This window comes from Meira miltonrushii (assembly GCF_003144205.1).
Source record: "Meira miltonrushii strain MCA 3882 unplaced genomic scaffold FA14scaffold_3, whole genome shotgun sequence".
NCBI classification, from domain to species: domain Eukaryota; kingdom Fungi; phylum Basidiomycota; class Exobasidiomycetes; order Exobasidiales; family Brachybasidiaceae; genus Meira; species Meira miltonrushii.
Genome location: NW_020289945.1, coordinates 85611 through 111615, shown reverse-complemented (window position 1 = coordinate 111615; position 26005 = coordinate 85611). Strand labels below are relative to the sequence as shown.

At 43.0% G+C, this 26005-nt stretch overlaps 14 protein-coding genes across 14 annotated transcripts; 5 read left to right on the top strand and 9 right to left on the bottom strand.

Annotated features, from left to right (window-relative positions):
• Positions 1 to 134: 134 nt before the first annotated feature.
• Positions 135 to 422, bottom strand: FA14DRAFT_115790 (uncharacterized protein; the record flags this gene model as incomplete). Its single annotated transcript, XM_025496128.1, has 1 exon — positions 135 to 422. A coding segment is annotated over one exon (288 nt), but the record flags the coding sequence as incomplete, so codon positions are not given.
• A 1327-nt stretch (positions 423 to 1749) lies between these two features.
• Positions 1750 to 2283, bottom strand: FA14DRAFT_179830 (uncharacterized protein; the record flags this gene model as incomplete). The annotated part of the gene is made up of 1 exon (XM_025500957.1): positions 1750 to 2283. The coding sequence occupies one exon, from the start codon at positions 2281 to 2283 to the stop codon at positions 1750 to 1752; it is 534 nt and encodes a 177-aa protein (XP_025353478.1).
• Positions 2284 to 2655: 372 nt separating this feature from the next.
• On the bottom strand, positions 2656 to 3147 carry FA14DRAFT_185032 (uncharacterized protein; the record flags this gene model as incomplete). The annotated part of the gene is made up of 1 exon (XM_025501425.1): positions 2656 to 3147. Exon 1 carries the CDS (start codon positions 3118 to 3120, stop codon positions 2656 to 2658), a length of 465 nt encoding a protein of 154 aa, XP_025353477.1. The 5' UTR covers positions 3121 to 3147.
• Positions 3148 to 3574: 427 nt separating this feature from the next.
• On the bottom strand, positions 3575 to 4069 carry FA14DRAFT_185031 (uncharacterized protein; the record flags this gene model as incomplete). Its single annotated transcript, XM_025501424.1, has 1 exon — positions 3575 to 4069. The coding sequence occupies one exon, from the start codon at positions 4067 to 4069 to the stop codon at positions 3575 to 3577; it is 495 nt and encodes a 164-aa protein (XP_025353476.1).
• Positions 4070 to 5019: 950 nt separating this feature from the next.
• Positions 5020 to 5514, top strand: FA14DRAFT_185029 (uncharacterized protein; the record flags this gene model as incomplete). Its single annotated transcript, XM_025501423.1, has 1 exon — positions 5020 to 5514. The coding sequence occupies one exon, from the start codon at positions 5023 to 5025 to the stop codon at positions 5512 to 5514; it is 492 nt and encodes a 163-aa protein (XP_025353475.1).
• Positions 5515 to 6025: 511 nt separating this feature from the next.
• On the bottom strand, positions 6026 to 6768 carry FA14DRAFT_185027 (uncharacterized protein; the record flags this gene model as incomplete). The annotated part of the gene is made up of 1 exon (XM_025501422.1): positions 6026 to 6768. Exon 1 carries the CDS (start codon positions 6581 to 6583, stop codon positions 6026 to 6028), a length of 558 nt encoding a protein of 185 aa, XP_025353474.1. The 5' UTR covers positions 6584 to 6768.
• A 256-nt stretch (positions 6769 to 7024) lies between these two features.
• Positions 7025 to 8469, bottom strand: FA14DRAFT_190354 (uncharacterized protein). The gene is made up of 2 exons (XM_025501788.1): positions 8378 to 8469; positions 7025 to 8253 (listed from the first exon to the last, which is right to left on the bottom strand). The coding sequence occupies exon 2, from the start codon at positions 8083 to 8085 to the stop codon at positions 7090 to 7092; it is 996 nt and encodes a 331-aa protein (XP_025353473.1). The 5' UTR covers positions 8086 to 8253; positions 8378 to 8469; the 3' UTR covers positions 7025 to 7089.
• Positions 8470 to 9387: 918 nt separating this feature from the next.
• On the bottom strand, positions 9388 to 12698 carry FA14DRAFT_179824 (uncharacterized protein; the record flags this gene model as incomplete). The annotated part of the gene is made up of 2 exons (XM_025500956.1): positions 9388 to 12375; positions 12438 to 12698. The coding sequence occupies 2 exons, from the start codon at positions 12696 to 12698 to the stop codon at positions 9388 to 9390; spliced, it is 3249 nt and encodes a 1082-aa protein (XP_025353472.1).
• Positions 12699 to 14983: 2285 nt separating this feature from the next.
• On the bottom strand, positions 14984 to 16052 carry FA14DRAFT_179823 (uncharacterized protein; the record flags this gene model as incomplete). Its single annotated transcript, XM_025500955.1, has 2 exons — positions 14984 to 15841; positions 15900 to 16052. The coding sequence occupies 2 exons, from the start codon at positions 16050 to 16052 to the stop codon at positions 14984 to 14986; spliced, it is 1011 nt and encodes a 336-aa protein (XP_025353471.1).
• Positions 16053 to 16672: 620 nt separating this feature from the next.
• On the bottom strand, positions 16673 to 20952 carry FA14DRAFT_146898 (uncharacterized protein; the record flags this gene model as incomplete). The annotated part of the gene is made up of 3 exons (XM_025497332.1): positions 20383 to 20952; positions 17077 to 20064; positions 16673 to 16938 (listed from the first exon to the last, which is right to left on the bottom strand). The coding sequence occupies exons 1-3, from the start codon at positions 20885 to 20887 to the stop codon at positions 16673 to 16675; spliced, it is 3759 nt and encodes a 1252-aa protein (XP_025353470.1). The 5' UTR covers positions 20888 to 20952.
• A 631-nt stretch (positions 20953 to 21583) lies between these two features.
• FA14DRAFT_155866 (uncharacterized protein) lies at positions 21584 to 22165 on the top strand (the record flags this gene model as incomplete). The annotated part of the gene is made up of 1 exon (XM_025497788.1): positions 21584 to 22165. One exon carries the CDS (start codon positions 21584 to 21586, stop codon positions 22163 to 22165), a length of 582 nt encoding a protein of 193 aa, XP_025353469.1.
• A 972-nt stretch (positions 22166 to 23137) lies between these two features.
• Positions 23138 to 24417, top strand: FA14DRAFT_56326 (uncharacterized protein). Its single transcript, XM_025502534.1, has one exon. The coding sequence runs from the start codon at positions 23494 to 23496 to the stop codon at positions 24325 to 24327; it is 834 nt and encodes a 277-aa protein (XP_025353468.1). The 5' UTR covers positions 23138 to 23493; the 3' UTR covers positions 24328 to 24417.
• FA14DRAFT_56317 (uncharacterized protein) lies at positions 24029 to 25191 on the top strand. Its single transcript, XM_025502533.1, has one exon. The coding sequence runs from the start codon at positions 24507 to 24509 to the stop codon at positions 25059 to 25061; it is 555 nt and encodes a 184-aa protein (XP_025353467.1). The 5' UTR covers positions 24029 to 24506; the 3' UTR covers positions 25062 to 25191.
• A 127-nt stretch (positions 25192 to 25318) lies between these two features.
• FA14DRAFT_185014 (uncharacterized protein) lies at positions 25319 to 25987 on the top strand (the record flags this gene model as incomplete). Its single annotated transcript, XM_025501421.1, has 1 exon — positions 25319 to 25987. One exon carries the CDS (start codon positions 25319 to 25321, stop codon positions 25985 to 25987), a length of 669 nt encoding a protein of 222 aa, XP_025353466.1.
• Between the last annotated feature and the right edge of the window lie 18 nt (positions 25988 to 26005).

Here is a 26005-nt window from a genome sequence, read left to right as displayed (position 1 = left end):
CTCTTCATTGGCGTAGGAGATGGCGATTGCGTTTTTGGTTTAGGAGATGGCTTTTGTTGTTGTTGACCTGAACCTGAGCCAGAATCAGAACCAGAATCGCTACTTCCATCATCACCTCCTCCGTTCAAAGGCTTCCATGACATCTGGAAAACACCTGCACCAAAGTTGGCAAAAGCGCCAAATAATCCTTTACTCATATCCAAGCTTCCATAAGCACATGATGGGCAGCAGTCTACAACGGTTGCCACTTCCGATTTTCCTCCGTAGGTAATCAAGATTTTTTGACCGCACCATTTGGATACCGCTCCTGGATTACCGTATTGAGCGATATTTAGAGCAACAATTTTATCGCTTGGTGATGTATATCCACCACATGCACCTTCACTGACTGCGTTGTTGTAAAATGTTGCTTGACCTCCATAACGCTTTTGTAGGTTGACATAGTGTGGAACATGTTCATCACTTCTTTCTTCGATTGGGTTGTTGTTACTGCGAACCCGACGAACGAGTCCACGATGTTGTTGTTTAGATTCGCTTGTAGAAGCAGAAACTGTTGCAGCCAAAGCGACTGCAAAGAGTGTGATACTTGTTGAAAACTTCATTGTTGTGTTGTATTCGAGCGAGCGAGAGTATGTGTGTGTGTGTGTATGCTTTGTTGTCTTTGTTGTTAGTGAACGAGTTTATCCAAAAGAAGCCGGTTTTTTTGGAGTGCGACTGGTGAAGTGAATGTTTGACAGCTGATAGCCCTTCTAGGGAGAAATGATTGTGTCGTTACAAAAAGAAGGGGGAGACGGAAAGGAGAGTCGAATGAAGATGATGGCGATCAATAAGGATGATTGACAATTGACAATTCTGTTCCTGCGCGCGCAAAATGTATAGGCAGACATACGATTTTTGAATGGTCCCCATTACCAAACAACATACGGCCTTCTTTTGCGGTTCAATTGACCGTAGATGCAGTCAAACTGAACTTTCGCTTATGGGCGTTACTTCCGTCGCTCATGTTGATCTTGATCTAATTCGAAAGAACAAGCTAAAGGGTCACTCTCTGTCTGCATAATGCAGCTGCTGTTCTTTAGATTTCATTTTGACACAGTCTTCTTCTCTTTTGCAGTTTCAGCATTTAGGGGCATTGCCATCAAAGGTAAACAATACAATCAGCCTTTCTTTACAGAACAACGAAAAGAGCACTTTATGCGTCATTTATTGCTTGGTTTTTCACAATGGATGTGTTGAATCATTTTACCATTCAAGCCTTTATAGTCTCAAAAACAGTGTAAAAGTGCCTGCAATAAAATAGGTTGTGAACTTTTGTTTGTTTTAAAATCAAAACACGCTAAACAAACTTTTGGGCGTCACACCACGGCGCCGTTTTGATTAAAAAGCAGAGCATCGTCGATTGTTCTTCTAAAGAATAAAAGAAGATTAGCCACAAGTAAGGGCACAATTACAGTATGATCAACAACGTGCACAAGCGCCGCGCTTACTCAGTCGATCTAAAGAAGATGTCAATCGAATGAGAAATCCGAAAGTGATGACCCTTGGAGGTGCTAATGTATGCGCTTTCCATGACAACGAGCATTGCATTTGACACTCGATGATAAAAGAGAGCAAATGTGATGTGCGTGCCTGCATAAGAGAGTAATCTTCATAACATTGTCAAGGAAGAAGAATCTAGAAAGCTAGGTACAAGAATAAAAGATGAAATCGAGAAATGAAATTAAAAAGGCCACTCAATGCACATCAAATTCAACGCTGATGGCGTGAGTGTTGATTGCGTACATGCTCATCACGTAAGTGTTCTGGCAATAAATTGTTCGCAGCTTTATTATGATAATCTTGCAAAGCTCTGCCTGTCACATGCACTTGAGCGGCTTGATGTTTCAAGAGTTGATGTGCACGTATTTCTTCTGGTTTTGCATTCTCTTTGAGCTTCTGAGTAAGGGCTAAATTTGCCAATTCTACCGAAGCTGCAGATCTGAATTCAGTATGACGATGAACATCATATCTACGTTTCGTTTCACCTGAAAGATGCTCTCTTCTTGGCGTATAGCTTCTTCCATATTTTGAATAATTAAGTGCTTTTTCAATTTTCTTTCTACGAGAATCTGCACGATCTTGTTCTTCTAATTCTCTTGCTCGACGTGGTGAAGTTGGCGTCGGATCATCTCCGAAAATGTTATGTCCAACAACAACACGACGAACTTCACCATGAACTTCAAAGAACGTGTTCATCCATGCTAAAAAGATGAAAGCGACAGAGAAGAAAGTAACTTGCAACATTGTAAAAGATGGTATGAAGAAATATTTGTAATGTAGAAAGGCCATTTTTCTCTCTCTTTTATACTCTTTATCTGACCAGGAATTTCGATTGACGAGTTGTTTGCAGCCCCTTGATAAGGCGAGTCGGGTCGACTGGAAAAAGAGTTCTAGGTGCCCTTCAAAATCCCGACTTGATTGGCAAATGTATGTGGGACTTCGGTTGGCAAATGTATGTGGGGCTTTCGTTGGCAGATGTGTAATGGGGCTATGCTGTCCATGGAACAAGCTACGTTTTACCGCATGAGTCTAATATGACAACGCCAGATTCGAACAAAAATGTATTCATGACATAGAGATGATACTAAAAGATAAGAATGATACAAGCAAATAAACTTAGTCTCGGAAGTGTTTGGGCAATAATGCATCTGCTGCTTTAGCATGTATATTCCTACCCATTATCGCCAAAGGACGCACATGTGCTGCTTGATGTAACTCCAGACTTTGCTGTTGCATCTTTTCCTTTTGTTCATAGTGTCGAATCGGTCTTTCGTGTAAAAGATAATGTGCCATTTCACTTGCTTTCTCATATTGATGTTGAAATTCACGATTACGATCGTATTTTGCCAAATCTTGCTCCGCGACAAATTTCCTTCTTGGAGTTTGTGGACGTCGTTCTTTGGATTCATCAACAAGATCATGCACCCTTGCAGTTTGATGAGCCAACAGCAAGGTTTCCATTTGTTCTCCTGTGAAAGGAAGGGTGTGACTGTCTGAACGATCTGGACGGACTGGGACGCAGTCCACGCACACTACCACCAATGCCAAGATGCACAAAAGCTTAAAGATAGAGATCATCATGATCAGATTTGCATGCGTTTGAAGTTATGTATCAGTTGTAGAGATAGAAGAAGGAAGATTCAAGTGTCTTGTAGAACCGTCTTATCTAGTATTATTTCCAACACCACGCCAAGTGCATCTTGTTCTGGTAACCCCGATGAGGAGATAAAGTAGCTCAACGTGATGAAGGGGTTGCGTGATCTCTTTCTGGATGCTGTGCTTTATTTCATCATGCCACGAGAGAAAGCTGCGTTGTACTACTTTTTGCCTAGTTCAAAGTCTAAAATCTTTGGAAAGTTCCAGTGACACAGCAGAAAAGAACCCAAATGAAGGCCAACAAAGCGAGTGAGAGACACTAAGCAAGGCAAACGAGAAAAGATATGGAATTCAAGAAAGATATAGTTGGCACGATAACAGTGAATTGCGATACAAAAAATAATGCAAGGTAAATTTGCTGAAATAATAAGCTTCCCAATCAATGTTTCTTGTTGCCTGCTTTGACAGGAGATAATGGTCTAATTAGTTTATCTGCTTCTCGTCCCGCATGTTTGCTAAAATGGCTGGACAGACCACCACCAATATAAACAACCTTTTTGTCGTCCCCTTGAGCGTTTCCGATTGTCTCTTTACCAATCTTACCAATACGTCCAAACGTTTGTTCTTGTTGTCGAAGATGAGCGTACTTTTCTTGATCATCGGGATGGACTCTTGCTTTTCTTGGCGAATCGGGTCGTTTTTCATAAATGTGTTTAATCTGTTCTCTTGATTCAGAACTGAATGATGACAAATCGCCTTTTGGTCGAATGTCTTGTAAAAACTGGGATCGCAAAGATCCTGATCGATTAAGCGTAGTTTTCTTATGCAAAGCGTTTTGCCCGGGTGCGCAGTCTGCGATGCCAATGAAGATATTCAGAGCAACAAAAATCAATGAAAAGCACAAAAAGGTATGAGTCGAAAGCATGGCAGTCATCTAGTAAGATTAGACAGCTTGAGGATGTGAAGCTAGACATACACATCTCGAGTTATTTTCTACTTATGTACCTTTTAATTCGGCATTTGGCAAAGCTTACAGTTTCCCCGATAATCAGAAGAACTCTCTTATTTGTAAAAACACAAAGCTATTCAAACTTTGCCGAGTTTTTCGTTTTTCAAGCCGCGCCACTGAAAAAGCATAAGAGGCATTGCCATAACAGGGAACCCCTACGCCAAGATATTCTCTCGATCCATTCTTTGCCACTTAACTCCTTTTTCCGGTGTTTGCCGGGACTATTTTCACTGGTCGAATCAACACTGGCTGACGCAGCACATTCAGCAAACATTTAGAAGTGAGTAAAGGCAATGCAGAGAAGAAAGTGTATCATACCTGACGTAGTCATCAATGAATGAGTCCAAAAAATTCACCTCATAATACACGAAGTGAAGAAAGGCGTATTTTTGTATTTTGATGAAATCCATCATTTGCCCTTTGTGTATCGGGACTTTAAATTTTGTGTAAAGTCGGATTGATACAAAAAATAGGCACAAAATCATGATGGCATTCCATTCGAACTACGTCTGATGACGGGATGACACTCGTCGCATACTCGAAAGGAGGGACATTCGAATTTTCAGTCGCAAAACTCGATCATTTTAGCTCCGACCCACAACTTAGCAATAAAGGCCCCTGGTCGAGATGTCTGAGTACTGCAGGGAAGGAAGATTTCGTCATCGTTGCTGACACTCTTTTCTTAGTACATCCCCGGAATAAATGCATCATTCGGGGCTGTACAGTCCGGTGATACCTCGGTGGATGCTCATAAAAGCTCCACAAAGGTTTTCCTTCTCTTTCTCGTTCGAGTCGAGAAACTATATAAAGAGGGATTTTGACTAGTGTATTTGCGACTCATAGCATCAAAACAAATTGTCATTTCAATTCTTAACGTAATGGCTTTCTCTTCTCTCAAATCTGCCATGAACTTTTCAATTGCCATCTACTTGACATCGTGGCTCCTGATTTCATTGCAATTAGCAAGTTGCACTCCGGTAACGACCACGAATACTGATTCTACTGGCCATGGAACGCATTACCCAGCTAGCAACAAAGTAGTAAAGACACCTACTGAATGGCTTCAAGGCAAAAAGCCGCCACCAAACCCAAATACTCCAGGTGTAAATGCCGTAATGGATCAAGTTTATGCACAACGTCCTCATTCCCCTCGCCGTGCCAGCGTTGCAGCCCAAAACCGTCCAATTTATGATCTTAGTCGTCAAAAAGCGTATACCTATGGTCGCATGGATAATGTGGTATCATTTGGTATTAAACATGGTAAATTTAGTGATAATAAAAAGCAAGAAATGGGCGTTACCCGTGGAGTAGTCAATGATTTAAAACTGAAGTACCATGACAGGGCAGAAGCTCTTTTACCTCATCATTGATGTCTACACGTCTATTGCAAACTTTTTCAGCAATTCCTTCGAACAGCGCTTGGTAAGGCTTCTGATACGCTGTCTCTTCTCCTTTCACTCGGCTTCTATACCTATTTTCCCACTTTTTCTTTGATTCTAAATCTCATATGTTTTCTCAGAAAGTTTTTAAAGAAGGAATTTCGATTACAGCGAATGGCTAGATAAGAAATAAAGCTGAATGGCCTTTCTTGCTAGGAAAAGAAAGCCTATTTAAGGGGTAAATGGAACACTTCATGACTCGAAGGATTGGAGCATTGGACATCAAGCATGTTCAGCCGACTTCGGCAAGAGGATTATGAATTAGTGTCTTTGCTACGGAAAAGCTGTACAAAAGGCTGAGCAGGATTTGTATAGTGGATAAAGGTCGGGCTAGATAAATCATACCTTATACCGGAAGACACGAAGCTTTGATGTGGTGAGATAACAGTCATGCTGATCCATGACTGCTTTTACCTTACAACCAGCTCGTATCCCCTGAAGGTCAGGGCCACTTAGTTCGAGGACCATTTGGATTCTTTACGATCGCGTTTGCTTTTCGACCGAAGCTTTGAGCACGAACACGTTCATGATGACCAAGCATACTGGCTTCTTCTTTTTCCTCAAGAGTGCTTACGCCTTGTTTAGCTGTATGATCATAAATTTTTGCGTTTCCATTGTGAGCATGCTCTAGATCTTTGGCTTGTTTATACGAAATTTGACGATGGATAGGTAAACGAGATCTCGTCGGAGTTTCTGCGCGTGGTTGACGTGCTGAAACTGCTAAGATTTGTTCATGATCAGTCATCATATGTTGTTCTTCTGTATCAATATGTTTTGATTTTGGAGGATATCTGTTTTGCAAGGTCATACTTCGTTCGAATGCATGAGGCAATGGTCCTTTAAAGCTGGGGTTCGTCTTAGGCCTGTATTTCTGTAAAGATGACGGAGAATGTGGATTGCTCGAGTCCCCATGTTCCGGCAAGCCACCAAATACTGGTTGCAATAGGAAAAAGCAAGCCAATGTAGCGAACGCTGGAAAGTTCGTCAAAGAGAGCATCATGATAAAATGAGTGCAGTCGTAGGAAGGCGTTGTGCAAAAAAAATATCCCCCTTATATATGTTTGGGTTTGACGTCTGTCAAATTGTACACAAACAATCAAAAGCAGCCGTGAAGAGCATTACACATTAAGCGGGGCTTTCTGCGGTACAATAACTGCTGTAACAGCCGCGAGGGAGGTCGTTATGTTGGACATCGAAGTCCACAAAGCAAAGCCCCCCACAGCACATCTTTTCGGCAATATGCACTTACCGAACAGATAAGCAGTCATTTGGCCGACAAGCATAAGATCTCGTCAAGACCAGTTGTTGCGTCTCGTTGAATGCCCCTTACCCGGAACATTTGATACCGCTGCTGTGTGCTGCTGATGTCATCAGGACGTACAACGGGTTTCAATGCGTGAAAATTGCTAAAGTAGACTGAAAAATCCGATCTCAAGATAAGCTTTTTAATTTATGCAAGATAGAGTAGGTATATTTATAAAAGTACAATTTGCTCTCTTTCCTTCATTATCTGCTAACGACGCCCAATCCATGCCTACGCAAAGAAGCAATATGACCAGCCTGCAACGCAACTTGCTGTAATGTGATACGTTGTGAAGATTGTCTTTTTCTTTGTTTAAAGGTTGTGAATTTATCAAATTCTTCTCCAGGTAACGTTAGATGGAAATTCTCTTTTTCTTCGCCGTTGTTGGCTTGAATTGCATCAAAGAATCTTCTATTTGCTCGAATCAAATTTTCTCCACAAGGTGCAGAAAGTGAAGCTTTTTCGTCATTTGATCGGATCGGAGGACTTGGAGCATGATCCAAAAGAGTGGAAAGTGAAAATGATGCAGGTGATCTGGTCAAGGGAGATCTGCGTACTTTGCGAATGCGAGAAGAGGAAGCAATGACTTCTTCACTTTCGCTTGATTCATCGGATGAGAAAGCGGATCGTACATCGTCCGGAACATCTGCCGCTTCCTTTACAGAGGGGGAAGGTAAAGAATCAAACGGGTTCTCAGGCAATCCATACGTAGGAGAAAGATAGTAAGCAATAGAAGGTGATGAGGAAACGCTTGATTCAAGCTTTTTTATGCTTGACTTCTTTGCTGCGAAATAACTTGATTCAAATGCAAGATTACCCGCTCCTCCTGAAACATTTCCAAATACCGCCCCATACAAAGGACCATGGCAAACGATTGTGTCATCATTGGAAGATTGATTAGAGATTGCGTTCCTTCGTTGAAGTTGTGGTCGGGTAGGCTTTTTCTCAGACTCTTGATGAAGGACTACCTCAACCGGTTCAGGTATAAGGGTACCAAAAGGGTTTTGTTCTTGCAGGGGAATGATTTTGAGTATATTCATAGCATCTAATAAAGTCTTTGAAGGTGATTCAGGTGTACCGATCAATGTCTCATCAGAGCATGATGATGGTGAGAGTTCTGGCATATACTCCATGATTGTTGTTTGTGTTGTCGTTGTTAGTCGGAAGGGGGATGGAATGATATCAAGATTCTCCAGCATGTTTTTATACCATTCTATATCATTGCAAGGGTCCCGTTGAACATTTTCAAGAAATGATTGTCACGATCGGTGGCGTTAAAGAGGTAAGAGCGGCGATTGCTTGCATGAAAAAAAGGCGTGGTAAACAGACTAAAATATTCTTCCAAACAAGCGGATAAGTTGACAGATCTGAAAAAGGTATTCACTAAGCTGAGTAAAGGTAGAGAACACTTTGACAATCGGAGTGTTGCATGTTTGGGTCTAGATCGTTTATGCCTTTGTGAGGAGATTGTCGGAGCACCAGAAGACTTACCTGAATCAGTGCATATAATGCAGTTTTAGTAAGATCTTCAAGCATCGGAATATATTTCCCAAACCAATGGCAAAGTGTTTGATATTCGGTTCCTACATATTTCCTTTCAAGAGGATGAGTGTGAATTGCCACGAAGAATGAATGCATTCAACCGAACTTTCCCCTTTGTGTTGTTGTTGTGTTGTGCCTGAAAAGTGGCACTAGTCTTGACGCGTAGTAAACAAGAAGGGATCTTTACACGCTTAGCCCTGCGCGTGGCGTGGCGTGTAAAAGTAAGTAAGGTCTATCCATTGTGTACTGCAAGATGCCTAAGTTGGCTTTAAAAAACTCAAGCCACGGGCAAACACACAGCTTAAAATTACAGCAAAAGGGTCCAGGCCGAGTTACCTGCCACAACAATCACCATAAAACTAACAATCCTTTCTTATCCACCAACATCATTAAAGTGAGGCGATCAATCATCACGTGGCGTCATCCTGTTTTACATACATAATCATACAGGGATGTGGCTTCTCTTCGGACACCGTTTCATAAGCAAAACCCGCGGTGATAAGTGTTGATCATAAAATACCGCAATCGAGAATGATCGAGAAAGGCTTTAGCAAGCTATTATTGGAGTCTTTCTGGCCAAAACCTACTTACATCCAATCCTAAGTAGCCCAAGTCATCATTCAAGAATCCCAACACAAAGTAAACTCAGCCATCATTCCTTCCTTAAACGGAATCGTCCGTGAAGATCGGAGAGAAAGCCACTTGCTAACACGCCAAAATATCAAACAATGAATAAGGATAGGATATGTAATTGTTCATCTTTGTTCCCGAGAATATTTTTGAAAGAATGTATGCTATGGAGATATAGATGACAAATAACCGTTTTAAAGAAGGTGCCAGCTCAACTCGTGATCTCGAACCGCGCAAATATGCAAGCAGGTGAGCATCAAACGAAGAGGGCGAATTATGATAAAAGAGGGGTTTTAGAAGAAGAAGAAAATGAGAGAGTGTGTTCGTGTTTAATCTTTCTTAACACAGCACCAGGATGAGTCGCATTTTGTGCTATCACTTCCTTTTGCGCTTTCCGATCCAGTCTGTTGACCGTTGGAGCCAAAGTTGAGAATGTTCAAAGTGACGGAAAGGCCACTCAAGTCAAGGAGATCATTGTCAGACTTTTGGATGATGTTTCCTTGGCTCACTGGGCTGTATCCGCTTGGGCAACTTGGCTGTTTGTTACCACCGCTTCCCGATCCGGATCCGGATCCTCCATTGCCTTTAGCACAGCACCAGGCTGAGTTGCACTTTGTGCTATCGCTTCCCTTTGCAGTTTCTGATCCAGTTTGTTGACCATTGGATCCAAAGTTGAGGATGTTCAAGGTAACAGAAGCGTCGCTCAAATCAAGAAGATCGTTGTCAGACTTTTGGATGATGTTACCTTGGCTGATTGGGGCGTAACCGCTAGGGCAGTGTGGTTGTTTGTCACCGCCACTTCCTGATCCGGATCCGCTTCCTCCATTACCTTTAGCACAGCACCAAGCTGAGTTGCACTTAGTGCTGTCACTTCCCTTGGCGGTCTCTGATCCAGTTTGTTTACCATTAGATCCAAAGTTGAGGATGTTCAAAACAACGGATGCGTCACTTAAGTCAAGGAGATCGTTGTCGGATTTTTGGATGATGTTACCTTGGCTGATTGGGGCGTAACCGCTGGGGCAGTGAGGTTGTTTGTCACCACCACTTCCTGATCCGGATCCGCTTCCTCCATTGCCTTTAGCACAGCACCAAGCTGAGTTGCACTTTGTGCTATCGCTTCCCTTGGCGGTCTCTGATCCAGTTTGTTGACCATTAGATCCAAAGTTGAGGATGTTCAAAACAACGGAAGCGTCGCTCAAATCGAGAAGGTCATTGTCAGACTTTTGGATGATGTTACCTTGGCTGATTGGGGCGTAACCACTGGGGCAGTGTGGTTGTTCACCACCACTTCCTGATCCGTTTCCTCCGTTACCTTTAGCACAGCACCAAGCTGAGTTGCACTTAGTGCTGTCACTTCCCTTGGCGGTCTCTGATCCAGTTTGTTGACCATTAGATCCAAAGTTGAGGATGTTCAAAACAACGGAAGCGTCGCTCAAATCGAGAAGGTCATTGTCGGATTTTTGGATGATGTTACCTTGGCTGATTGGGGCGTAACCACTGGGGCAGTGTGGTTGTTCACCACCACTTCCTGATCCGTTTCCTCCATTACCCTTAGCACAGCACCAGGCTGAGTTGCACTTTGTGCTATCGCTTCCCTTTGCAGTTTCTGATCCGGTTTGTTGGCCATTGGATCCAAAGTTGAGGATGTTCAAGACAACGGAAGCGTCGCTCAAATCGAGAAGGTCATTGTCGGATTTTTGAATGATGTTACCTTGGCTGATTGGGGCGTAACCACTGGGGCAGTGTGGTTGTTCACCACCACTTCCTGATCCGTTTCCTCCATTACCTTTAGCACAGCACCAAGCTGAGTTGCACTTTGTGCTGTCACTTCCCTTGGCGGTCTCTGAACCGGTTTGTTGGCCATTGGATCCAAAGTTGAGGATGTTCAAGACAACGGAAGCATCACTCAAGTCAAGAAGATCGTTGTCGGATTTTTGGATGATGTTACCTTGGCTGATTGGGGCGTAACCACTGGGGCAGTGTGGTTGTTCACCACCCGAACCACTACCACCAGATCCGGATGAAACGCAGCAAGTGGTAGAAGTGCATACTGTCTGATCTTTTGGAGATGCAGTTGATTGGCCAGTTTGTTTACCGTTCGATCCAAAGTTGAGAATGTTCAAGACAACGGAAGCATCACTCAAATCGAGGAGGTCGTTATCAGATTTTTGAATGATGTTACCTTGAGAGACAGGTGCGCTTCCTGGGGGGCAAACGCCGCCATTGCTTCCTGGAAGAGGCTTGTAACAGCATGTATCAGCATCGCACTTTGGTTGACTTTTTGCGAGAACTTGAGAGCCACCAGTTTGTTGACCATTGGATCCAAAGTTGAGCAAGTTGAGAACAACATCAGCACCGCTAGCGTCGATCAAGTCGTTGTGGTTGATTTGAATAACGTCACCGTTGCTTGCTTTAGTATATCCAGAGGGACATGTACCGGGAGGTGCACTACCTACGGGCTTAACACAGCAAGCATCACTTTGGCAAGTTGGTTTATCGGAAGCAGGTTTGGATTCAGAAGTTTGAGCGGCGTTTTGGAAGAAGTTCAAAATATCAAGGTTCACGGTTAATCCACTCAAATCCAAAAGATCGTTGTCGTTCTCTTGGTAAACGTTTCCTTTGCTAACGTATTGGTAACCGCTTGGGCAATTTCCGTTGGGTTTGTAGCAGCAAGTGTCAGAGTTGCATTTTGGCGAGCTTGTGATTGGTTCGTTTTGTGTGGCAGATTGTTTACCATCTGAACCGAAGTTCAAGATGTTCAAATCAATGGTCAATCCACTCAAGTCGACTAAATCATTATGATTGACTTGAATGACATCACCTTGATGAGCGGGTTGATAACCGGGTGGGCATTGTCCATTTCCGCCTGTGGGAGGGGTTTGGCCGCCACCGCCGCCTGTTGGAGGGTTTGAACCGTTTCCGCCAGATGGAGGGTTTGAACCATTTCCGCCAGATGGAGGGTTTGAACCGTTTCCGCCAGATGGAGGGTTTGAGCCATTTCCGCCAGATGGAGGGTTTGAACCGTTTCCGCCAGATGGGGGGTTTGAGCCTCCTGAACCTGATCCACCGTTGCCACCATTGCCACCTTGGCCTCCATTGCCTCCATTGCCTCCACTGTTGCCTCCGCCGTTGCCTCCATTGCCACCGTTGCCTCCATTGCCTCCATTGCCACCATTGCCTCCACTGTTGCCTCCGCCGTTGCCTCCATTGCCTCCATTGCCTCCATTGCCACCATTGCCTCCGTTGTTGTATTGGCCGCCTCCGCCAGAAGAGCTGCCACTGCTACCTGAACCGCCGCCGTTTCCTTTTCCAGAGCACTGAAATGAAAGAAGAAAGTCAGTAAAGAATAATTTCCACCGTGAGAATTGAATAAACTCACATGACATGTGTAACCTCCACCCCACAATGTCCATTTCTCTTCAGATTGACCACGTCTTTCCAAGTCATTATGAAGATGACCTGCGAAATCGTAATTTGCACGACGTAAAAGTTCAATTGCTTGATCAATTTCACTTGGATTGATCTTGTTTGATCTGATTTCATTTCCTACTCTACGTGGAGCAGCACGAGCTTCTGAACTTGCCAATCCCAAAGCAAGTGCCACCATTAAAAGTGGTGCTGTGAAGAAAAAACGAGCCATGATGATGTAATCGGATAATGAATGTGTAGGGAAAGGGAAAGGGAGAGTGATGAAAGAGGGGGAGGGGGGAAAAGGTCAAGATGAATGGACCTTGATGGGGTTCGTGATTTTGAAATGAAAATTGAATTAAAAGGCCGTCTTTTATATGTTTAAAATGTTGGAAGCATGTTCTTTTCGGCAACCCCAAAAAAGGTCCTTCGCACTTTAACGGAAAAAGATCACAGAAGAGGCTCAAACGCAGGGCAGAAAGAACTTTGCATCGATCAGGAGATTGTTCACATGTGCTTGGACTTCCATCTGAGACAAGACCTCATAAAAAGGGATACCGTCCCGAGACATGCAAACAATGATAGACTACTCAAGAAGGGAAATCATGTCTTAACATGCAAGTGACAGTATAATTCATGCAAATTGATATAAGCTGCATGACTATCAAGTTCATAGTGAGACTTCTTAGAAGGAAGAGCGGATAGCCATGGGCCCCTGGAGGAAAAGGGTCAACTGATGTATCGGTCTTTGAACTGTAAGGTTAACGTACATAGATTGATGCCCGTGTTAATTAAAATGTCGCATATCTCGATTGAGGAGTCAATAAGGATAAGTTTTCCGGATATGCGGGTGATTGTTCTATAGTATGCTTACACTGAATTTTCACCTCTTAGTCATGTTCTGTGTAACCCCTTCTTTTGCCGATCAAAAGATGTGGGAAAGCGATCCGTGAATGAATGAAATGATCTTTTTAGTTGGTGCATGATTGGAGTTTCTAGACTAGGAACAGGAGAAGCCGTAAAGGAAAGAGAACAATGCGCGGATCGTTTATCTCAATTACCCCGTTCAGCCTCTCCGTTAATAGCGTACAAGATGTGCAGTACAGTACATACATTGATTGTGAACTCTATTGTTTACTGCATCATAATGCCGTAATGACTAAAAATAGGGTGTGGGACATAGCTTGAAGGGTAAGGGCAATAAGAAGACGTATGATTTCAGGGCCAACGGACTCCGATGCAGTTACACTAACTAAGCAAGCGCACTTTTGTCATTATTGCGCCTGCCCTTACGCGCCTGTTTGAATGAATAAGCATCAGCATGCTGTTCTTCCTTCATCCACGCAATGGGCCACTCCCTACTTTGTTGTATATGCACCCTTAGTCCCACCTTAGCCTTGCTGCATGCCATAACCCTTGCGCAAGAAGAAGTAGGGGCAAAAAAGACCTCAACGGCAACAAAGAAATTAATTAATGTATGTTTGTTTGTATAGTAGTACACTTTGAATGAAAGCTTAAATTGAAATCATTGCCAATTTGTGGCACTGACACATAGATCGAATTTAGAATATTCCGATTTACTCGTCCGGGTTTGAAAGACATCCGTTTGAGGCCCTCGCTCATTCTATAGAATCATACAGAGGATCCGTTCGCTGGTTGGGAAATGAAGTACAGTGAAAAACACGGAGACCACGGATCTAACCACTTTGAGCGATAATGACCCCACAAGCATGTTTTATATAAAATGATGATGACCATTCAACGGGATATCCAAATGCGGAAAATAACAATGATTTCAATCAGTTTCAATCAGTTTCAGATACAAAGGTACGTAAACAGTGAGTGTTTAACAAATCTTCTTCTCTTCTGCTTACTTAGACTAGGAACATAAGCGTGCCGCGCTAAAAGATATAACAAAGATTAAAGTTAAAGTGTGTCTCACTTTTTGTTGAGTGAATGAGTGAGTGAGAAAGAGGCCGTCCGTTGTCGCTTCTTGGCTGGCCGAAGGATGTGCATCACGCTAAACGGCGAATAAGCAAACGAGTAAGGATGTCCATCGGCAAAAAGATGATATTGATAGAATCCACGTGGTGGTGATTAAAACGTTCGAGCCTTTTTATCGAATTCTTCTATTTTAAGGTTATAATCGGATCACAATCGGATAGAAGCGACCCTACGCTAAGAAAAGGCAAGGAGGTCACACGCTAAGGAGAGTTTTTGCATTAGCGTATGACGATAAAAAGAGTCTTCCTTCTTGCTTGCATAGGATATAGCTGCCATTTGTATATGTATTCTTACTCCTTACTCCACCTTATATAAGTTTGTCCAGACTTTCATTCAAATTAAGGTGTGAGACAAAATGAAATCGAATTAGGTAACCGTTGCAAAACAAATCATGACGATCAAAAGCATAACGCTCTTGCGATCCGGTTGAGTACGGATCAAAGGAAAAGTGAGGGTGGAGGCGGAGAGGGAGGAGGGAATAGGTGACACTTTGACAGAGAGACAGCCAACAAATTAACATGTTCCGCTGAGAATGCACAAATCAATATTGATTCCTTTAGCATCAATTAAGTCGTTGTCCTGATCAATTTCGGTAAAACCTGAACCTTCTTGATAACAACACGTTTCTGCATCGCATCGTTGACCGTTTTGAGCTTTTTGTTTCTTTGCTGCTGATCCACCAAAGTTCAAAATGTCCAAATTGATCGTAAGTCCCTTCAAGTCCACTAAATCATTATCTTGCTCAACAATCATTGTATCACCACGTCTTGCAGTTTGATAACCGTTGGGACATTTACCCGGATCAGCTTTAACGCAACAAGTTGAAGTTGTGCAGATCGAATCATCAGAAGCGGGAACTGTTTTTGAATCTTCTTGTTTACCACTTTTGCCAAAGTTGAGAATGTTTAAATCAATCGTCAATCCTTTCAAGTCGATCAAATCTGAATCCTGAGAGATGTAACGGTCACCTTGTTTGACTTCAGAATAGCCTGGTGGACAGGTCGTAGCTGTGCTGTCAGGGGCACGGCTTGTTGTCGTTGGAGTGGTGGAAGTGGTTGTACCACTACGTGTGAACGTACGAATACTCTCACTTGTACTCGTGATCGTTGAAGTAGAATCAGTAGCGGTGTTACTGGTAGGCTTGGCAGTTGAAGTGACGTCAGTGGAAGTGCTGCTCGTAGGCGTGCCTGTACTGCGTGTCTTCGTGTTGGTAGTTGGATCACCTGATGTACTGGTTGAAGTGGCCGTAGTTGAATGATGAAATGTGGTGGTCTTCACTTTTGAGGAGCTTGTAGAGCTGGCGTGTGGATGAGGGTGCGGATGATGAGAAGGATGATGGTGTTTTGGATGATGGCTTGGTAAGGGTGTACACTGTAGAAATGACTGTCAATTGATTGCAATCTTCATGGTAATTCTCTCTTCTACTCACCTCATACGAAATACCATCCTTGCCGTCCAAAATAAAAGGTTTTCCTTTGTGCGTTGTTCTACGAATCATTTTTGCAGAGCTTGCCGCTTCAACGCCATGACTTGCAACGAATAAGATTGACAAGATTGAAAGAAAGAATGTTGATTTCATCATGATGATTGGAAGAAGGTGTCGATCGGTGCTTGAGAGGGAAAAGAGGTTTCGATTGGAGGAGGATGGAGTGAGTTGAGTTGGGGGGACAGGAAGGAATTATCAAAGAAAAAGGGCCGCTTCTTATACCTTTCATTGCCAAGACCTCGGATGAAAAACTGCATCGTCAACGAAATGAATTCGACTCATCACATCCCAATCAATGTGTTCTATGTGCATCATTGGACCATTTCATATGCGCTTAGTTCATTTTGCATTCGGGAGTGCGGTCTAGATTTTGTCAGAGAAATGATTATTATGATAGAAGGCTCATATCACATCGACAGCGGGAGGAAAATAGAACTTGAAAACTGATGGAAACCGGTTTCAACGGAAAGCGACGACAACAAGTACATATCACACATCAATGAACCTATCATCGGATCCGGTGCATCACATTGCATGTCTCCTGTCCCACGAACGATGAAATGTGTCGTTTGTTCGTGTTTCTGCTTGCATACATGGCCATCAAACTTATATCAACCGACGCGTTCCCGGATCAAGGTTCATGACACACACCATTTGATAAGAAATGATAGATTATGTATACTATACAGATAATGCTGCTGCTGCTCAATACCCTTTCACAACTCTGTCTCCACTTGTCCGGCTCTACGGTCTTGCAATGTCAAACTGTTTGCAGCTCTACTACCACGATCACGAATTCCTCTGCCAATCCAAGTTACTGTTCGAACGCCTTTATATTGATTTAATCCTTTATGTTGCCTATGCAGTTCCTTCCTTTCGTCCTTCCAATTACGTAATCTATCCAAAATGCTTTCCTCATTTGCATATTCTCCCGCCGTGTTCTCCTCTTCATCATAATCACTTTCACTCTCACTCGGTTCACCTTCAACAGGTACCCTCCTCTCTCTTCTTTCTTCATCCTCGCTTTCATCTTCTGATGCTGATTCAACCACAGAAGATTTAGATTTGGCAGAACGACCAGAAGCAGATGATCGTTGACGTGAATGTCCAGGTCGTTGACCTTCTTCTTGTCCTAAATCACGACTTTCTCGTACTTGATCCATAGGCATCCCTTTCGTATTCCATCGCATATCTGAGAAATCTCCCATCACACTTCGTAAACCAACAGAAGTACATGCTCTCCATGCATCCATCACACATTTTGCATCAGGGTTGATCGATTCAAATTTGGTGTGAATCTTACCAACCCCACTTTTGAACTGCAACTTGACTTGCAAAGAACCCATCTTTTCCACTCCAAATCGGTGAGCTTCTTCTTCTTTACGGAAATTGTGATAGTTTTGTTGTAGTCGATGGAAATCTCCTCCTTCTTTTGCTCGCCAGATCGGCAGACAATAGTCGAGAATCTCGTCATCGGCGACATCTTGCATCCAAAGAATAGACATTGCAACCGTTTTATGCAGACCCAAAGCAGAATATGTTCGAAATTCGATCACAAAAGGCGTTGCATATCTACGCCTGACCGGAACTTTGACTGGGAATTCTTCTTTACGTAAATACCATTCAACTTCTCCCTTCTCGCGCTTATCAGTGTACTTCGCACGTCTTGATGAAATTCGATGTTGGCCAGCTAGTGTACGTGCTCGAATACTTGCAGAAGAAAGCACATTTGCACCTTCTTGGCCGTCGATCATCTCACTCGCATTCAAAGAAGATAAAATTCGCATCGTTCCGATATCCCATCCAAGTTTCTCTTTATGTCTGCTCAGAGCTTGAATCGGTCTAAATAGCAGCGAAACACGCAAATGACCACGTCCAACACCACCCGCAAGCGGGAAAACAGATGTGGCTTGAGAAGTAGATTGGAACAAATCGGTCAATTTGATCGGAACGACACCCAAGATTGCATCATCTTCCCGTAACCGATTGTCATAAACAACAAACATGACCAACGTTCTACGCCAATCACGGATAAATCGTTCTGTACCTGCATTGTAGAATGGATTGGTACTCAAAGCTTTCGTACGCGATCTGAATACAGTTTCATCATTTAAGATGATTGTCACATATGCACTTGGTGCGTTAGGTTTGTCTTCATCCGTGTCCACTGAGTCGACTTGTTGGCCTGCTTGCCCCATTCTTCGTCCTTTTGTTCCAACATTACGTTGACTACGCGAATCCGTTACTTCCAGTTTGGAGATTTGATGCACTTGCATCGACAAAACACCAGACGGCAAAGCGGGGTTTGGAGGTTCAAATGCAACTGCATGTTCGATATGACGTGTTTGTTGAGAAGTGATTCTACTGTCATACTGATCAAGATGTAGTTCTTTCAACTCTCGATGAATATCAGCCGTTTCTTGAGCCAATTCATCCTTGTTGTCTTTGTTGATATGAAAGTCTTTCCCTACCTCCACCTCTTTCACATCAATTGCGTCAGGATCTTGACTATCGACAAGTTCGGTTTCTTCCTCTTCTATTTTACGTGCTTCGTCACTTGTTAATCGTCTCTTGTTCGGCGTTTTGGCAAAGAAGCCAACTGACCAGTGTAACAGACCTTGCTTCTTAGAATCTTGCGTCAATCCAACAAGTGTGTCCGTTCGACGGAATAAACGGCCAGGTCTCTTTACTAATTCCAGTAAATCCACTTCTGCCCGTCCGAGAATATCATCAGCACTGAAGCGATCAGAGTCCCACAAACCAACACTAATCTTTTCACGAGCACGAACAGCTTCAGGATGAATTAACATCACATACCGTTCTTCCCATCGCGGTGACAGATCATCCAATGCGACCCTAGTAGCGTATTGCACCTTTCCATACTTTGCCAATTGAATTGTACAGTAGGGGTCGCTGGATCCCTGTACGTCTTGTTTTTCCAAATCGTGCGCAGAATGAATATAAATCACTGCCACTCCCAATGCGTCCACTTCACGTTTGATATTATCGCCCATCAACATTTCACCCATATCCATTGTGAGTGAAGAAGGTGCGCAATATTCACCCAAGGCAGCATCGATTGAGCCTTGAATGAATCCAGACAAGAGAGGGATATTGCTGGTATTAATGTGTAATGGAATCACTTCAACCCCTACTCTTGGCAATCCCATAAAGCTGAATGTAACGTTCTTGATGAATGGTGGATCGGGAGTCAGTTGAACACGAGTACGAACACTACCAACGATACCTTTGATTTCTACCCAAACAGGTAAAGGCACCGTTACGAGCTTTTTTGCACCAACCCAAAATTTGATCAACAGATGAGCATTTCGACTTTTACTTGCAACAGTATCTGCCGTTGGTCTTGCCCTGTACACGAAGCTAAGTTCGAGATTGATGAAAGTTCCGCCTAAATCCTCTGCCTTTTTCTTTTTATTGGAAGAATCGTCATCATCGAAGCCTTCCTGCTGACTAAGCTTTTTCTCTTCTTTCGTTCTTTCCTGGCGGAGATGCTCTTGTGAGGCAGCTTGAAGATCTTTTGCTTCGGCATCCGGCAATACTCTGAATCCAGTCATACGTAAAGGTGTACTTCCCTGGGCTAAATCTTCCACCTTGACCGCATGAATGAACTTTGGGATAGAGGCTTGCATCACATCTTCCAACGTTGCTCCCATACTCGAAAATAACTCCGGATTCATCACCGCCCATAATCCTTCCATGATGGCATTTAGCCATTCTGCTCCTTCTTTTACACCTTCTTGCGCTTCCCCAACTTCATCAAAAGATGTTTGCTTACGATCCTTTGGCGGGTTTCTTGCCTGCCGTCCTCTTTGTCTTTCACGCTCCCATCTGTTATCCTCGGCACCTTCCTGAAGCTTCTTGTGAGCCCACCATCCTAGCCAAGCTGCACCGATCACACTAAGAGCAGGATGAACAACTCCAAAGATCAACAATGCGGACCATAAAGCAAAAGCAGGCAACAAGAACGGATGAATCTTTAAAACGGAAGTCGGCAGATTTTGCAGAGGAGGGAATGGCATACTGAGTACGTTGTCCACCTCATTTATTTTTTTCGATCGTGCGATATTGCTCTGTGTTTGCGTTTCATCTCCATCCTCGTCATCATCGTCGCTACTCATACTACGTCGGAACAAAGACCCGTTTTTACTTTGTTTTCGAGCATGACCTTTCCCGCCCGTCATCACACCATTTGACTTTTTCCTGCGCAAACTTCCCCATCTACCCATAGTAGGAGAGCTTGTTCCTTGCATCGAGACGGGTGACGAAACTTGTACCTTAGCATCTCCAGAGTCTTTCGGTGGAAGTGGTGGAAGTTTGGTATTTAATGGTGTTAAATCACTTTTGCTCGTACTTGCTGCCATGGAAGCCGCTGGTCCACTTGATTGTCCATGGTTAGATGCTTGACCGATTTGATCAGCGTTTTGCATTGCACGATCGTATTCACGTTTACCCACATCATGAACGTATACCTTTTTGCCTGTGATTGGATCATCGACTAATCTAGATTTATGTGTTCGTCTTGTGACTGATGCGGCATTTTTGTTGGTTTGACTTGCTTGTGAGGATTGAGATAGATCTTCTGTTTGTGCTTGTGCTTCGTTGATGTCAATTTGATTTTGTGATTTGCTCTTGCTCTGTTCACGTTCTGCAATCTTTTGACCAAGTTTATCGGTTCCCAAGAATCCTTTACCTTCCTTTGCTGTACTATCTTTTTCTTCTTCTGATTCGCTATCACCTTCCCTTAGATTTGTGATTACATCAACTAAGCCTCTTTTGAAAAATCGTTGAATAGAAGGAATTGGTTTATTTTGTGAATAAAAATCTCGATTTCGATGATGAACGCCTGCTGCGCCTGGATGATTTGGTTTTAATTCAGATGATTCTGGTGCAGCAGTTGAAGGTGCAGACATCTTTGTAAGATTGATTGGGATGATGGAGTAAAGTGCACATCAGGAATGGCTTGGCATTTTAACATGGTTCAAAGAAGAAGAAGAAGAGCAAATGGCATACATTCGGTTATACCGCCCGATTCTTGGCGTATGCATTCAATCAATCCGCGGCTATTATGCGTGCGTAACGCCTGTCAATGTGATTTAAACCCTCCACAGGTATCAAACAATGAGCCTGCAGATCAAATTAACGCGTAAATCAAACAACAACACAATGGCACACAGCCCTTTTTTTACGACAAGACACTAAAAAATTAATTATGATGAATTCCGGCGGCAATTTCGATCATGACAACAACTACCCTAATGTACTAGAATGCACACGTTTTCATCTTTCATCAAAAGTTGATATTCAAGAGGGTCAATGTTATGATAGACTTACAAGATTTCACCCTTTGCCCTGAATGAATTTACACAAAGAGAGATATGGAGCAATTTCTTGCGCGGCCGAAATACTCTCCGACTGAATGCTATCACGACAGACAACACTCGGGTCTTCGGACTTGAAATTTGATGGTAATAAAGTTGTTGGTTATGCTCTGGAAATGTGTGTTCGGGGCTTAAAAATTTACCCCGTCCAACGAAATTGTTTCACTTTCGTTCAGGCAGCATGATTTACTCTTTCACTCAGGGTAATGATATGGAATCATTCTCATAATGCATTTGATCCAAGTTGCACTGCTACTTTTGACCATATCTGGAAGAGCATTTGCTCCCATTTCTCCTGGTGATGTAGATTCTGGCTGGCTAATACTGGCAACAGGTGAAGGTTCACATCAGCCTGCTAGCGAACAGAAAAGTGGAAGCCCAATTCATGATCCGCATTCCGCTCAATCTACTAGTGATGCTCCCACACCAGTCGTACCTATCGAACAGCCTGTCAAAAAGAGAAAAGGTCAACACATCAAAACACCTGAACAGATCGAAAGAATTCGTGCTGCATGGACACCAGAGCGCCGTAAAAGGCAATCCGAACTTGCTCGTTTGCAGACTTTCAATCGTGGTCCCGAATACAAAGCTAAGATAAGGGCATCTTGGACAGAAGAAAGGAGAAAGACACAAGCGGAAATTACTCGAAAGTCAAAGACAGGATTTGTTCATTCAAAAGAATCTCGAGCGAAAATGACCAAAAGTCGTTTAGGCACGAAAAGAAGTCAAGCTACAAAAGATAAAATTCGAGAAGCAATCAAACGATCACATGCTCTCAAAAAGGAACAAAAGTTCAAAGAACCACAATGATTTCGAACTGCATCGCGATAGTTCTCTTTCATTTCCTCTTCTGTTGTACTCTTTCGCCGGGGCTACAGAATTTATGCGTTTGCGAAAATGTCTTGCGAGCTTTATCTTGCGTCCCTTTTGCTCTTGCCATCATATCTAGAGAAGGCAGCATGCTGCTGTACAGAGCCTTCATTCTTATTTCACTTGCTATTCGATATACACATGGAACCTTGAAGCCCGAAGATATCGAACCTGGCTGGCTTACATTAGCTACAAATCCTACTCTTTCTCAACAGGGTAATCAGGCAGGGCATGAACATGCTGAACAGAGCCATTCGCATAATCTTCAACTGGATGATGCTGCAAGAGCAAGTCCGAATATAGAGATAGGTGCGAATCCTTCCACATCAAGCCTCCACTCACCAGGAACGACTAAGTACTTCAAGAGTCCCGTGACAAGAGCAAAAATGCGAGCAAAATGGACTGAAGAGAGGAGACAAAAATGGGGTGAAATGATGAGAGAAAGGAATAAGAAAACTCCTGCTTTCACAGCCAAAGGCAGAACAGTAACATTGGAGACAAGAAAAAAGATAAGTAGAAAGCGAAAGGGTATGAAGACAAAGCCGGATACAATCATAAAAATCTCTGATGCACTTACGAGACATTATGCTGCAAAACGGGCAAAAGAAACAGTCAAAGGGAAAGATCAAAAGCCAAAAATACAAGAAGAATAACCTTCCTTGCTCAACATCTCTTTACATCTTTATCCTTAGATCAGTTTCCTCTTTCTCGAAATGTGTATTGTCATAGCGGGGCTTCTCCCGCATACATGTTGAATTTGCGTAGTTTCTTTTGTACGCATCCGCTCGCATTCCCCTTTCCTCTTGCCATCATGAGAGAAAGTACCAAAATGTTGATTTGCACACTTTCCATCCTTGCTTTAGCTACCTTTTCGTTCACAAAAGGAGTATTAATGCCTGGCGATGTAGAGCCTGGCTGGTTGACACTGGGACTAAGCGAACAACAAACACAGGCACAACAAGGTCATATTGACGGATTACTTACCAAAAATGTGCGGAATGACTTGCCATCATCGGTCCCAAACGTCATGACTGGCTCCACACCCTCTATCCAAAATTCTCTTGAAAGACCAACAAGTAGATATTTTAAAAACTCGGAGACGAGAGCGAAAATACGGGCGAGCTGGACGAAAGAAAGAAGACAAAAGTTTGGACAAAAAATAGCAATTATAAACAGAGGCAGGAAGCATACACTGCAAGCCCGAGAAAATATGAAAAAAAGTCGTGTGAAAGTATCCAAGACAGAATCTCATAAAAAGAAGCTGTCCGATGCCATGTTCAAAGTACATGCTCTCAAAAAGGAGATTCAAAGAAAGAATCCGTAGCATTGCGGCTTGTTTCACACTTTCGTTTGTCTTTCTTTCATACTGTTTGTTGCTCTCGGGTCTTATGATAAAAAGTGCATTTCCCGGCCGTAAAGAATGTGGTTGTGCCAGTTCCTTCTCTGAAAGTTACCACCAACCAGAAATGAGAAAAATGAGAACACAAACACTACTTCAATCAATTTTTGCGATCTCATCAGTCTTTGTTGGAGTACGTTCAACAGTTTCTCCCAAAAATGATGATCGCGATTGGCTTACTTTAGCGACGGGATCATCAAGTGGTGTGCAAGAAGTGCAGGCCTCTTCGGCCAGACATCAATCTTCATCAAGTCACGTACAGCAACACCATCAGCAACACCCGCAAGAAGCACCCATGCAGCAAGCTTCGACGATGACACAGCGCAATGAGGATAATATGCCAAACAAGAAACCTTGCAAAAGCACACTACCACGGGGAAGAGGGCAGTACACTAGAACGTATGAAACCATCGAGAAACACCGAGCTTATTGGACTCCGGAGAAGAGAATGAAACAACGAGAAACAAGTCGTAGACTGAGAATCGGAAAGGTCTTAAGCGAAGAATCAAAGAAGGACATGAAACCAAAGAAAACAGGTAGAATAGTCAGTGACGCAACTCGAGAGAAGATGCGAAAAGCTCATTTGGGTCATAAGCCAAGTGAAGCTACAATACAAAAGATACGAGAAACCAAAAAACGAACAAGGGAGCAAAGGGAGCGAAAGAGTGATAAGCAACCACCAGACAAAGAGGCAAAAGGGTAAATAGCCTTTGTGCTCTGCACCGTAAATTCATGGGCTTTGTTTGCGTACACTATTTTCTTTGTTTATGTAGCGCCTTCGTGATTGTGTAGAATTGCTGTGCTCGATGCTCTTGAGTAGCGGCAGATCCATGTAATGCCTTCTGTTCTTTTATCAAGCTCTCACTACCAGAAAGTGCAAAGATGTTGATTCGCTACTTATTCATCCTCGCATGTATTTGCAGACTTTTTTTCGCATATCCTATCGAAACTTCAAACTCAGACTTTGGTTCAAGTGATCTTCTGATTTCTGTAAAGCCAGCTATCTCTCCTTATCTTGATGACACAGCTTCTAGCGCCTTGCTTGTTCAACAGTCTTTAGCAATGCCTAAACCTAAACCAGAAATAAGATCACCACCTGTACAAAAAGCCAGAAAGCCAACATACACTATCACGCCTTCTCATCGTGCAAAGATTTCTGCTGCTTGGACAAAGGAAAGAAGGGAAAGACAAAGCTTACTCTTTCGTAATCGTCTTTTGGGTCAAACTCATTCAACTGAAAGGAAGTTAAAAGTAAGTCAAGCTTTAATGGGAAGAACAACAAAGCAAGAAGTAAGGGAAAAACTGCGACAAGCTTCATTAGGCAAGCGTAAAAGCGAAGCTACTAAGCAAAAGATATCCGAATCAATTAAAAGAGTAATACAAAGAAAGAAGGAAATGCTACAGATCATTGACAAAACACCACTGAAAGACGATTAAGCTACCTTACACGGGATATTTCGTTCATAGTCACAACGGTGCTTCGTCCTGATCGAAGAAATGTAGCATCCCTATCTGAGGAATTATCCTGTTTTACTCATAAAAGGGCGTCTATTTTTATTTGCGTGACATATTCATTGAATAGGTTGTTAGAAGAGTAGAGCTTGAGATGGAGAATGCGTTTCGTCGGGGCCTGTAGTTTTACACTCAAAAGAAGGGATTTAGTCTCAGTACAAAAAACATCGCTTGATCTTACCATGATGTTCATTTTCACCATGCAACTGTTTCGAGTTCCGCTGCTGGTCCTAGTCATCCTCGGAAGAGCATATGCTCCTATCTCTCCTGGTGAGATTGATTCTGGCTGGCTAACACTTGCGACCGGTGGTGAGTCACAACAATCGACCAGCAGAGAGAAGAGTGGGAACCCAATTCAAACTCTACAAACCGCTCAACTTAACGTGGAAGTCTCCACACCAGTCTCAGCTGCCAATCAGCCTGTTCAAAAGAAAAAAGGTTCGCACTTCCTATCGCCTGAACATATTGAAAGCATTCGTGCTTCATGGACACCAGAGCGCCGTAAAAGACAAGCCGAGCTTGCTCGTTTACAGACTTTCACTCGTGGCCCCGAATACAAAGCCAAGATACGGGCATCTTGGACGGAAGAAAGGAAAGCAATGCAAAGTCAACTAAGTCGTGCTCGAAGATTAGGAAAACCCCATTCAAATGACGTGAAAATGAAGTTAAGTAAAGCTTTGACAGGAAAATTGAAAAGCCAGGAAACAAAGGAAAAAATGAGAAAATCTCGACTAGGAAAGTGTAAAAGTGAAGCTACAAAACAAAAGATAGCTGAGTCACTTAGGAGATCGAAACAAATGAAGAAAGAGATGCTACAAGATCCTCACCAGACTTTACCTAAACAAAAATAATCATTGCGGCATCCGCAC

Bases quoted from the DNA above. Each gene is read 5' to 3' on its own strand.
- FA14DRAFT_190354 (XM_025501788.1), bottom strand. From the start codon at position 8,085: ATGCTGGAGAATCTTGATATCATTCCATCCCCCTTCCGACTAACAACG.
- FA14DRAFT_56326 (XM_025502534.1), top strand. From the start codon at position 23,494: ATGCCATGTTCAAAGTACATGCTCTCAAAAAGGAGATTCAAAGAAAGA.
- FA14DRAFT_56317 (XM_025502533.1), top strand. From the start codon at position 24,507: ATGTTGATTCGCTACTTATTCATCCTCGCATGTATTTGCAGACTTTTT.